The sequence below is a fragment of the Polypterus senegalus genome, chromosome 15 (assembly GCF_016835505.1).
Source record: "Polypterus senegalus isolate Bchr_013 chromosome 15, ASM1683550v1, whole genome shotgun sequence".
Classification (NCBI taxonomy): Eukaryota; Metazoa; Chordata; class Cladistia; order Polypteriformes; family Polypteridae; genus Polypterus; species Polypterus senegalus.
The window spans coordinates 122806406-122819726 of NC_053168.1; the positions used below are offsets into that span (position 1 = coordinate 122806406).

Consider the following 13321-nt stretch of genomic DNA (forward strand, 5'->3'; position numbering starts at 1 on the left):
ACTGCCCATGAAATAGCCTTTGAGTCAATTGTCCAATTACTTTTGAGCCCCTGAAATGAAGTGATTGTGTTAAAAAATACTTTAGTTGCCTCACATTTTTATGCAATCGTTTTGTTCACCCCACTGAATTAAAGCTGAAAGTCTGCACTTCAGCTGCATCTGAGTTGTTTCATTTAAAATTCATTGTGGTAATGTACAGAACCAAAATTAGAAAAAAGTTGTCTCTGTCCAAATATTTATGGACCTAACTGTATGTGGGTTACTGAACCACCAAGTGTTTGCTGGCAAATGCCACCTCCAGGCCTTGCTCCGGGTGTGGGTTCCAGTAGCCATATCCCGGGCCTGGTATACTGTTTTCAAATTTGTACTATCATGAGTGTTATTGTGAACAATTCTCAGAGCATACAAGGAGCACAAAGCTCCAGACAACCTAGTTCCCTAGGATTCGTAAAGTGCACAAGCATTTCCCCACGGCAATGTGACAGTTCAGGATGGGGCTGTAGTAATGTGACAATTGTAATTTGGAGGATTTAAAATGATCTGAATGCTGATATGCATATTTATACTTGCAGGACCACCATTCTTTGTTCCAGATGAAACAGTACAAGATTTATTTGGTATGTGTGATCTTATGTTATTATATTGCACTGTTTTGCTCTTCTAAACCACCTTTTCTATTATTTTCAATTTGTTAAATATTACTGTTGCAACTGGCTTAGTTTTCTAGCTGAGTTTTGAATGTCACACCACCAAGTAAGCAATAAAATAAACCTCAAAGATCTGGCACCACAGCAGACCAGAATTTGTATGCAAGAGTTAATTATTTTGTTTGAAAACATTTGTTTGGAGTGTGCCAGAATTAATGTAAAACTCACTTTATATAGAATATTTTATTCATTTTGAAACATATAGATTCAGAATGTTAACAAATGGCAACAAAAATACAACATCCGTGTTTTATCTTGGTAGAGTAATATATGTATTGCTCTACTGTCCCCTATTGTATTATTAATATGCAGCCTTTAGAATACCTAATCTCACAGACTTACCACTGTATATAACTTATCCCCACCTTCCCTTCTATATCTATAACCTCAGGCAATTAGATTATTAGTCATAAAAAGGGGGATGGGGGAAGGCAAACATGAATACCTCTCACCACTTGGTTTGCCTAAATTATAAATAAAGACATACAAAACATTTATCAAGTTATATGCAAAATCCTACATCACAACACTCCACCCCGATGAATGTTTTGTACAGTGTCTTTATACACAATGTCTTTAAATTGTTTCAAGAGTCTGATGCATAACTTGTGCATTGATTTGCAGTATTTGCTCTCCCAGTGTTAAAAGTTGTCCGTGACCATTTGTCCATTACATATCTTCTTTATTTCAAAGACAATCTGAAGAACTTGGAAGCGCTCCCGATGACTTGTATCTGCTCCAGCTTGCGTCAACTCTTTCTGCACTCTCCATATGTCATCAGATCTGGTGGTTCAAAATGAGACAAGTCCACACCTTCCACTAAACTAGCCCACTACAATTGAGTCTATTGTGTGAATTTTTAATCTGTACTTGTTCTCTGTCTAACTGCTAATTAGACCCCTGTCCCAAACTATCTGTTTAAGCATATGCAGCTGTACAATTAACATCAAAATTTGAAAGGTAACATGCCACAGGTGCCAGTACAACCACTTCTGCCCAAGTGACAGCACATGTGCCACTGCATAAACTGTTCACAAACCAACATTTGTGGCCCCTCTGCACACATTTGGGGTTGACTTAGTTGCCTCTTGTGCTTTCCTACCCATGGTGCAACTCTTGACTGCCATCAGCCTTTACCAGTATAGGCTGGCATCACCACCATGAGACATCAAAGCTTTGCAACTCTCATCATTCCCCGTAGGCCACCCCTAGAGTTGTTTGCTCACCATATGCATACTCATTGTGCTAAACACCTCAGGTTCAGAATTGGCCCACTGGTCCTGTGCCTGTACCACAGCCGACAATCTCAGCAGGGCTTCCATATTTTCCCAATTAGACTATACCTAAACATCGGAGCCCATATGTCTTGCAAATGTATCAGCTGCACCTGCTTTCCTGAAAAGTTCACCAATTTTCTTAGTATACATTTTCCTTAATATTATTAATTATATTAATTATCCCACTTAATTAATTAATACCCAGAATGTATACTTTATGAGCCCAAAATAATCCCCTTATTTTGGCATTCCTAACTGGTTTGTTCAGTTTCCACCCCTTGGAATAAAAATTTGCTGCAGTAATGAACAAACCTTTCCTTTTAAACTATAGCTATTGTGACTAGTCCTTATTATTGCATGACTTGTGGACTTGTTACTCACTTAAACCCCAGTAAGTGTCTTTTCTTGCTGTCTCTTCAGTTCTTCTTCATGTCTTTGTCTTTAGTCTTTCGTGTTGTCTTTTCTTCATTCTGCTATGTAGGCAGGTCTGCAAAATGGAAGGTGACAAAGCAGTTTCTGTCCATCTCATTTTCTTGGCTGTCGACCTGGTGCCAAAACTCAAACTTTGCTTCCAGGCATTCATTGGAACAGCTTGGCACTAGTGCCACGCCACTCCAATGTGCCAATGGTAACCGATCTCCTGCATGGATTTTACTCTGCTAATTGCCTTCACTATTTATTACCTGCACCAAACCAAAGTCCATAAAAACCTTACAATAGAAGTAGCACTATTGCAAAAGGCCAGAAAATTGAAACAGAAATAACTGTTTTCCATTTCCTGTCTTCCTGCACTACCCTTCTATTTTTTCATTGCCTGTGTGTCCTTTTTTTTTATTGTATGGTAACTGCTACCTGAAAGTGTGGACTGAAGCCTCTCCAGAACCCAAGTTCTAAATCCAGCATTTCTGCTAAAACTGACCTGTGTTCTTTACTAAAGACCAGCTCACTTTTCTCCATTTTATTGCATGGAGAGTCATAGGCTGTCTTTTTGAACAACTGGTCAGTCAGGTTTCGAATTACTGAACCTAAGTGTGTGTGTTTTTAATTACTGCTGAACCTAGCACAGCTGTTAGGACCTCACACCCCTGTGCATTCCTGGCTTCCTGCCTGAGCTTGTAAAACTTCCTGCTGCACCATCCCCCATCCTTTGTTCTTTGGCTTGTCCTGTTTCATTCAAACCAACTCCTAAACTGGTGCACTTTCTTTCCAACTCAGCCATTCTTGCACTAGCACATTCAGACCTTTCACACACAAGCACTTGAATTCCTTTCATTTCCATTGTTCTTTGTTTTAATTCCACACTTTCTTTACTCAGTATCAATATGCCAATATCCAGTTCATGCCCTCTAGTCAACAATTGCCATTCACACTCACCAGCTCCTCTGCCTTCTATCTGATCTCTTTGTCCTAAATCAAATTTCAGTGCAGCACTGGTTACCTTTCCTAACAGTGGTGAAATACCTATCAGTGTAGCATGCTCTTTAAATACTGGACAGACCTCAGAATTACTGGAGATTGTGGTGCAGTGGAGAATAAAGGAAGAAAACACCCTTGCTGTTTTCCTTCCTTTCATCTCTCTCCTTTTCCTCACACTCACATTCCCACTCTTTATCTGAGCACTCATCTGTCTCATGTAAGTCACCCACCCATGTTTTAGGGTTCCAGTCCGATCTGGTTACTGTTGCCCTAACTTTCACCATGGGTGGTTTCTCTCTTTTTCCACTTCTTTCACTGCTTTCTACTTTAGCAGTGGGTGTTCTACATGCTAACACTTCACAATTATCACACCAACTGTTACATCTTTCAAAACTCTCACTCAACATTCCATAACTTTCACTTTCATTCACTTTGCTATTTTCTTCCTTATCATGATCTTCCTTATTACCAATAATACAAGCTAGTAAACCTCTTATAACAGCAGCTGTCTTCTTTAAACCTGATCTCTGTTTTCTTGCTTTTAATCCTTCCAGCCCCTTCCATTTTGTGGCACACTCAGCTCAGCTTCTGCTTTCTCTACCTGAACTACAGGTTTCCTAGCTTTAGCCTGCTTCCTCTGCCACTCCACTGGAAGATGGCTGACTTTAAAATGAACTTAGGCATTTCTAAGTCTACAATTTCTCTAATACAATTTGCCAAATTCGTTATGGGTTGGCCTACTTTTGCCCCTGTAAGCAAACATACACATACATACACAAAGATTCTAAACGAATAAGTACCGTATGAATGACGAATGCATGTCCCATCACTCCCTAGCACTTTAACCACTTAAATGCCGTATGAATGACGCATGCATCTTTCACCACTCCCTAGCACTTTAATTAGGGACTCACTACCACCAGTACTAACAAACATGCGGGTGTCCTTGTGACACACATGAAGTCTCTACACTTTGTTGGTTATATTCCATTCAGCAACCAAACAATGTTTTACTTCCACCGCATTTGTACACTGGGTGCCCTAAAATTCACATACATAAACAAACACATACATCAAAACAGTATTTGCAAACAGGGTGCAAAACTTGGTTACCCCAAAATCCTGCCGACTACGCCAATTGTTTTATCTTGGTAGAGTAATATATGTATTGCTCTACTGTCCCCTATTGTATTATTAATATGCAGCCTTAGAATACCTAATCTCACAGACTTACCACTGTATATAACTTATCCCCACCTTCCCTTCTATATCTATAACCTCAGGCAATTAGATGTAGTAAAAAGACAAGCAGGAGTTAAGTTACACATAAAATAATGTATTACTGATAATATTCATAAATAATAACAAAATGCAAAGTACATTTGAATATTGGCAACCATACAACCTGATAAAATGGTGATGTGTAATTCAGGTGGCACACAGACTTGCAGTTACTTAAAATGTCTCTAGTTAAGGCATCGTTGGTGCTCAGCTTTCAGCCACATGTCTGTTCAATATGGCTGCTGAGCTGTGCTCTTCATTGTGTTGTCTTCATCATCACAGGTTAGCAAGAGAGATGCTTCTTCATCATATGTGAGTCAGTCAGAGAGAGAGAATGTGGTTGAGCAAGTACATTTATAGATGTTCTCTCCAATTCCTAGAACCAATAGGACATCATGGTACTTAAAGGCCTCTGAGACAAGCCAATTCCAAACAGCCATATCTCAGACCAATGAGAGAAATAGTACATTTAACACCTCAACCCCCCCCCAAGACCATATGTTAAGCTAACCTGGCTTTGTGTGGGAGATCAAACTGGTTTGATCAAAAATCCTGTCATAAAATTACAAAGAGACAGTCATAAAAAGGGGGATGGGGGAAGGCAAACATGAATACCTCTCACCACTTGGTTTGCCTAGATTATAAATAAAGACATACAAAACATTTATCAAGTTATATGCAAAATCCTACATCACAACAATCCGTTAAAAAGCTGAATATGAAATACAGTACTCATATATAGTATTCACTCCTGTGGAAATATTCGCATTTTATTGTAATACAACATTTACATTTATTTGCTTGGCAGATGCTTTTATCCAAAATGACTTACAAAAGAGGTAAATGTAATTGAGTAACATTAGACCAGGTCCTGTTTGTTCAGCAAGTGTAGTAGACCGGGTAACAAAAGTTGATTGCCACACAGGAAAGGATGTAATCTCTATATATAAAAAATCGAGAAAACTACTTAACGGATTTAAATCGGGTTTTTCTATAATTTGCTTGAACATTCTGGTTGATTTTGTGACTTCTCTCATTGCGCTAAATATCGCTTGAAGTATTGATTTATTTACGCAAATCCAAGAGAGACACAGCAGGCCGAGGGGAGGGGGGCGGAGCACTCCTCACTCACGCCTTTGCCTCGGGGCGTGTACCTTACCTCCAATTAGCTAGTGAACGAGAGAACTACTTAACAGGTTTTTCTATAATTTGCTTGAACATTCTGGTTGATTTTGTGACTTCTGCCATCTCACTGAGTCGTTGTTCCCTTGCAGGAGCGATATATTCCTTCTAATTCAAGACAGAGGCTGCAGGCCGAGGGTAGGGGGAAGCGTGACGTCAGGAGTGGGGAGCCAGGCAGGGCCCGCCTCACTGTCCTGTGTCAGTATTACGCAGGCGGAGCCTCTGGGGACAACTAGTAACTAATAAATTTACAATCACAGATTAACAATTGATAAAAACATTAAATTTAATATTACATCAAATCAACCAACAATATGAAAAATTGCTCAATTAATTAGACAGCTGTTCACAGGACAGATGGGTACAACATCATAGTAGATTTAATTTGAATATTTTGACACTGATAAACAGAAAAAGACTCTTTAATGTCAAAGTGAAAACAGATCTCTGCAATATGAGCTAAACTGATTACAAATAAAAAACAGAAAACTATTGATGGCATAAGTATTCACCCCATTTAATAAGGACACGCCTAAATCATCACTGGTGCAGCTCATTGGTTTTAGAAGTCAATGGTGATCACCTGTCAGGGGTTTCAATTGATTGTAGTATAAATGCACCTGTGTGTGGAAGGTCCAGCTTGTAGTCAGTCTAGATGATGATTTAACCTCCACAAAGAAGGCAAAAGAACACTTCAAGCAACGCCATGAAAAGGCAACTGAAAAGGATGTCGACAAATAATATGCATGTCACTGAATATCCCTTGGAGTCCAGTTGAACGAATCATTAAGAAATGTAAGGAGTATGGCACATGTGTCAGTCGGTCTAGAGCAGGCCATCCACAAAACTGAGTGACCTGCACAAAGACAAGTGAGGGAGACCTGTAAGAACTCTGAAAGAGTTACAGACAACAGTGACTGTGACTGGAGAGAGTGGGCAGAAAACAACTGTTGCTTTGAGTGCCTTGCAAGTTTATGGGAGAGTTGCAAAGAGAAACCACTGGTAATAAAAAAAACAGAACATGATACGGTATCTTGGATAGAGTTTACCAGGAGACCCATGGGAGACTTTGAAGCCAACTGGAAGAAGAGTCTTAATTTTCTTAATGAGAAAATTTAAAGCTTTTTGCTCATCACACTAAACCCCATGTTTGAACACTGCACATTATCAGCAGCACAGGATTCCTACCGTGAAACATGGTGGTGGCACCATCATGCTGTGGGAATGCTCTCTATAGCAGGCCTTGGAAGGCTTGTGAGGGTAAGATGAATACAGTGAAATACAGAGAAATGCTGGAAGAAAAGCAGATGCAGTCTGCAAGAAACCTACACCTTCAACAAAACAATGACCCCAAGCAAAAAGCTAAAGCTACAAAGGAATGACTTTAAAAAGACAATGTTAATGTCCTGAAGTGACTAAGTCAGAGTTCCGATCTGCAACCAGTTAGGAATGTATGGCTGGACTTGATGAAGACTGTTTACTGTTGACCACCATAACACCTGGCAGAGCTTGAGCAGTTTTAAAAAGAAGAATGGGGAAAATGGCAGAGGGCAAATGTGCAAAACTGACAGAGAGAGAGAGCTGTGCATACAAACTTAAGGCTGTCATGGCAGCCAAAAGTGGAGCTACTACATTCTGACTTGAAGGGGGTAAATAATCCTGTGATAAATGATTCTGTTTTATATTTGTAATTCATTTAGGCCACTTGACTTTGACAATAAAAAGTCTTTTTCTTTTGCTTAATACAATAATAATAATACATTTTTATTTATATAGCACCTTTCCCATGCTCAATGTGCATATATCAATAAAAGAAACTAAATCCACTGCGATTCAATGTTGTATAATAATAAAATATATAAAAATGTCCAAAGGGGTGAACACTTTTTTTAGGCACTCGTATTCACCCATTTGTTTGGGAATGTTCTGGCAGAGCACACCACAATTAAGTAAGTGCTCACTTTACATAGAACCATCCATTCAATTTGAAATAAATAGCATCAGAGTATTAATAAAGTGCCAGCAAAAGACATCAGTTGCCAAGAAACAAATGAGGGAATTTAGGAGACCTTTACTAGAATGTCAGTTGGTAAGTACAAAAAGTTCTTAGGTTAATTAGAGTTGCAGTTTGCAAAAATGCATCATCTTCCATTTTGAAAAAAGAGGCTGGCAGCACAAACTCTGGAGAAGCTTAAGGGAGTAGTGAAAACAGAATTGTGAGACAACAGCAGTGGATCATTCTTGGCTTGGCCGGCTGTCTGAAGCAGTTTCTAGAACATACCATTTTATTTGGGAGCTAACAGAGACAATAAATAAAGGCGAGAACATACAAGAAAACTGTACTTTTTTTGTTTTCATATTTTCTTAAAGGGTATAGACTGCAACCCATCAGTAAATAAGACTATCCGTACAGCTGAAGTGTTTTTTGTTGTAAATGGGAGTCACTGACATGAAAAATTGGGTGTAAGCCCTCCTAAAAGATTGACAAAGAAGGTCAGAGCCTTCCCTGGTCTGCCTAGAAATGACCTTACTCCAGGCAGACTGTGGCCTACACAGGCCCAAAAATGGGGAATGGGCATTAAAAATTCAAAAATGCCATACGATAGAGAAGCTTGATGAGACAAGTCTCACAAACAATTTTTATACATCAAGTTTGAATTATAATGAAAAAAGCGCAAAAAATAGTCAAAGCAAAATAAGGCAAGTAGGTTTTGCGTATAAAGTGGAACCATCCCAATACATTATCCAGTAATCGGTAATCTCTAAAACGGAGAAGAAAGAATATCAGTTAACCAGAATAATTTAAAGAAAGCAATGCTTACAATAATCTCCAAATAACACTTGATAACAACCCAGTAGAAGCTGTCTCATCCACCAGAATGAAAAGGTGGAGGGTGGTCCCTCATGTGTGAAGCCATGGTTGCCCTGCCACAGAACACAAAGTACATACAGTATATAAACTTAATAAATACAGTAGGTAAATACTAAATGGACATTGCAGCTGCCTGATTGTGCCCTGCAATTTGGCTAAAATCCTGTCCAGGATTAGTTTTGCTTGTGCCCAGTGCTACCAAGCCCTCATTACGAAGAACTGGATAAAGTGAGTAGAAAAATATGCATTCATGGATGTTTTAATACCTGAGTTATGAAACAGAGTGGATTTGAAAGGTAAATTAAGACAAGTCATGTCAGGTTTTTTTTGTTTTTATTTCACCTTTTGTATCTTAACAATGTTTAAATTAAAAGCAAATCGAGCATACAGTCATATGAAATAGTTTGGGAATCCCTCTCAGCCTTCATAATAATTGACTCACCTTTCAACAAAAAAGATAACAGTGGTATGTCTTTCATTTCCTAGGAACATCTGAGTGCTGGGGTGTTTTCCAAATAAAGATTTTTAGTGACGCAGTATTTAGTTGGATGAAATTAAATCAAATGTGAAAAACTGGCTGTGCAAAAATGTGGGTCCCCTTGTAATTTTGCTGATTTGAATGCCTTTCACTGCTCAATACTGATTACTTGTAACACCAAATTGGTTAGATTAGCTTGTTAAGCCTTGAACTTAATAGACAGGTGTGTCAAATCATGAGAAAATGTATTTAAGGTGGTCAATTGCAAGTTGTGCTTCCCTTTGACTCTCCTCTAAAGAGTGACAGCATGGGATCCTCAAAGCAACTCTCAAAAGATCTGAAAACAAAGATTGTTCAGTCTACAACAAGCTATCTCAGAGGTTTAAACTGTCAGTTTCAACTGTAAGGAATCTAATCAGGAAATGGAAGGCCACATTCACAGTTGCTGTTAAACTCAGATCTGACAGGCCAAGAAAAATACAGGAGCAGCGTATGCGCAGGATTATGAGAATGGTTACAGACAACCCACAGATCACCTCCAAAGACCTGCAAGAACATCTCGCTGCAGATGGTGTAACTACATCGTTCTACAATTCAGCGCAATTTGCACAAAGAACATCTGTATGGCAGGGTGATGAGAAAGAAGCCCTTTCTGCACTCACGCCACAAACAGAGTCGCTTGTTGTATTAAATGCTCATTTAGACAAGCCAGATTCATTTTGGAACAAAGTGCTTTGGACTGATGAGACAAAAATGGAGTTATTTGGTCGTAACAAAAAGCGCTTTGCATGGCGGAAAAAGAACACAGCATTCCAAGGAAAACACCTGCTACCTCCTGTCAAATTTGGTGGAGGTTCCATCATGCTGTGGGGCTGTGTGGCTAGTTCAGGGACTGGGGCCCTTGTTAAAGTCGAGGGTCAGATGAATTCAACCCAAAATCAACAAATTCTTCAGGATAATGTTCAAGCATCAGTCACAAAGTTGAAGTTACGAAGGGGCTTGATATTCCAACAAGACAATGACCCAAAACACAGTTCGAATGTTCTGGAATGTCCGTCATAGTCCCCTGACTTGAATATCTATGGGATGATTTGAAGCAGGCTGTCCATGCTCGTCAGCCATCAAATTGAAATGAACTGGAGAGATTTTGTATGGAAGAATGGTCAGAAATACCTCCATCCAGAATCCAGACACACATCAAAGGCTATAGGAGGCATCTACAGGCTGTTATATTTGCAAAAGGAGGCTCAACTAAGTATTGATGTAATATCTTTGTTGGGATGCCCAAATTTATACACCTGTCTAATTTTGTTATGATGCATATTGCATATTTTCTGTTAATCCAATAAACCTATAATGTCACTGCTGAAATACTACTGTTTCCATAAGGCATGTCATATATTAAAAGGAAGTTGCTACTTTGAAAGCTCAGCCAATAATAAACAAAAATCCAAAGAATTAAGAGAGATTCCCAAACTTTTTCACATGACTGTATTTATAAAAAATAAAAATTGGGAGTGGTCTCACAAGTCTCTCGTATACTCAGATATGGGGATGGATATTTGAGGAGTAAACTGCAAGACAATGATTATATTCTTATGCCGTATTATGTACATTAAAGAACCATCAACAACAAATTAAAAGAATAATATATTAAACAATTGTAAAAGCAAAGTTAAATAAATTGGATTCTGCAGCTGCATGAATAAAAAAGTACCACTTCTGGTTACTGGAAATAGCCCAAACGTTGACAGAAATCTTCATTTTGTACCTAATACTTGTATACAAAATTTGGTTGACCTAACTGAAAGCGTACTTGAGTTATCGTGTTTACATACATACACACACACACCAACTTACTTCCAAAAATGGTCTTTTTGGACTCAGCGAGGTCTAAAACATCAAGACTTATCAAAATCTTGAAATCAAATTTTTGGATGATTACAGTACTTTCCCTACGAGAAAGTAAATCGGACTGAGGGAGATCTAAAACGTTGAGATTCATCAAAATCACGAGGTTGAATTTTTGGACAATTGCAGTACTTTCCCTACGAGAAAGTAAATCGGACTGAGGGAGCTCTAAAACATTGCGGTTTATCAAAATCTCGAGGTTCAATTTTTGGACGATTACAATTCTTTCCCTATACTTCGTATACAAGAAGGTAAAAATGAATACAAAATCTTTTAATACCGTTTCTTAGGTGTGCATACAGTTCCACCATTAAATTTGCTTGTACAAGTAAAAAGCAACACATCAGTAAAAATGAGGTTTAAAACAGACACTGGTACAGTACATGGTTAAAAAAGATTTTCCTATTAATAATCCCAACTAAAATCATCTTTTTTGCTGAAATCTCAAGATTGCTGTGTAAGTAGAAGGTTATTTGCTGTGAACTTCTAGAGTACGTCATTTGGATTTAGTGGACATTTGAAATGAACTGGTGCTTTCTCCAGGAATGTTTCCTGCCTTGTTCAACACTGCAGCTAGGATAGGCTCTGGAACTGCATGGTGCTGAATTAGATTAAGTGTGTTTCAGAATGTTATGTCTTCAGGAAAGGGACAAAGGAATGACTCAGAAGTATTCCTACTTCAAGTTATAATCCTACCAGCATCTTTCTGGCATACAACAAAAGTTGCAGCAGGGCAGAAGACTAAGTAGCACTTTTCCCTAACTGTACTTGACCTCTGTGTTTGTTCAGGGTGAAGGTTGGCATTTTTCCCCGAATGTCAATACCGGTTTCCTCCCAGATATCCATTGCCATCTAAAGGCCATGTCACATCACATAACTTTTGTAGCGATTTTCAGTTGCAGACTTTATTTACATAATCCAACCTGCCTGAGAGTCACTCCGACAAAATCAAACATTTCCTTTAATAGTTCATGAGATCTCTAAAATACACTTGTATTTGGTTATATGGGTAAAGTAACAAATGTGACATGTTAGCCCTTTTGGTCGAATGGACAACATTCCAGTGTTATCCCCTATGAGTTATAATTTTTTAATCCACTGAAATGTATGACAAAAATTTAGTCCACTGAAATGGATTAAATACTTACAATAATCAGAACCACCTTAATCGGATCCTAATATGTGTTTTTTTTTTTTATTTTTTAGGTGAAATGTGTTCCATTCAGCTGTTGGATAGTGTTGATGCTCTATCTGAAAAGCAAAATAACTGGGGTATTGATTCTTTAACCGAAAAGGTGCATCTGCTGACCTTAAAGAAAAGCTCTTCATAATCAGGCTATGTGTTATATATACAACTAGCAAAATACCCGCGCTTCGCAGCGGTGAATTACTGCATTCAAATTTTTATTAAGAAGAAAATTAAACTTTTTTAAACTGTGGGACAATATGCCAATAATTATTTGTTAAGGATCTCTTTGTATACCATGTTGTCAGTTCGGCCCTCCGGTTGTAACATGACCAAGCTGTGCGCTGAGCATACTGTTGAGCATGTAACGTACAGTTGGCCATGTGAACAGTAATCTTGTTTCAAATCTCACAGCTTGGATTGCTGCTGTCATAATCGGTTTGAGTTTCATGGTTTGTTTCAATTACGAAAGTATTTGCAGGATTTGTTGTGTTGAAGTGACATTTGGCATCTGTCAAGCGTTGTAAGAACACAACCAGTTTCATCGATAAAATCACATCCAGCTTTTGAGAGTTTAAACATTCATAAACATCAAAGTGTCCACAACTGAAATCGTCACCTGTGAATCTAAGATGTTTAAGAGGCATTAGCAGTTGTCGAAAGGTGTAAAATATTTGGCCATTTCGGTACACTTGAAAGCGACAACCGAACAATTCAGCGGCAGCCATCAACTCACATGCAGAACCATAGGTGAAGGGCTTAAGCATTTCACTCTTCTAGTGCTCCTGTGTAGTCTAATTATCTCCTGTACCGTCATCAGTCCACACCTTGAACCTGTCCCAGTCATTCAATACATAAGACACAATGTTCCTCCAGATATCAAGAGTGAGCCTGATATGGCCGTGCAATATGTAACAAAGAGAATGGAAAAGGTAGGTGGTATCTCCGGGCATGGAAACCACTCGGTAAGTAACAGTTCTTTGATCAATAAAATTTCTTGAAGATGGGCCC

General features: G+C 38.6%; 1 protein-coding gene across 1 annotated transcript in view; it reads left to right on the forward strand.

The window, feature by feature from the left end:
• Positions 1-12535, forward strand: part of LOC120515962 (probable thiopurine S-methyltransferase) — a 57713-nt gene extending 45178 nt beyond the window's left edge. The window contains exons 8-9 of the mRNA XM_039737362.1: positions 573-617; positions 12331-12535. Of these exons, the coding sequence (XP_039593296.1) occupies positions 573-617; positions 12331-12455 (170 nt within the window). The 3' untranslated portion in view covers positions 12456-12535. The remainder of the gene's footprint in view (positions 1-572; positions 618-12330) is intronic.
• Positions 12536-13321: the final 786 nt, after the last annotated feature.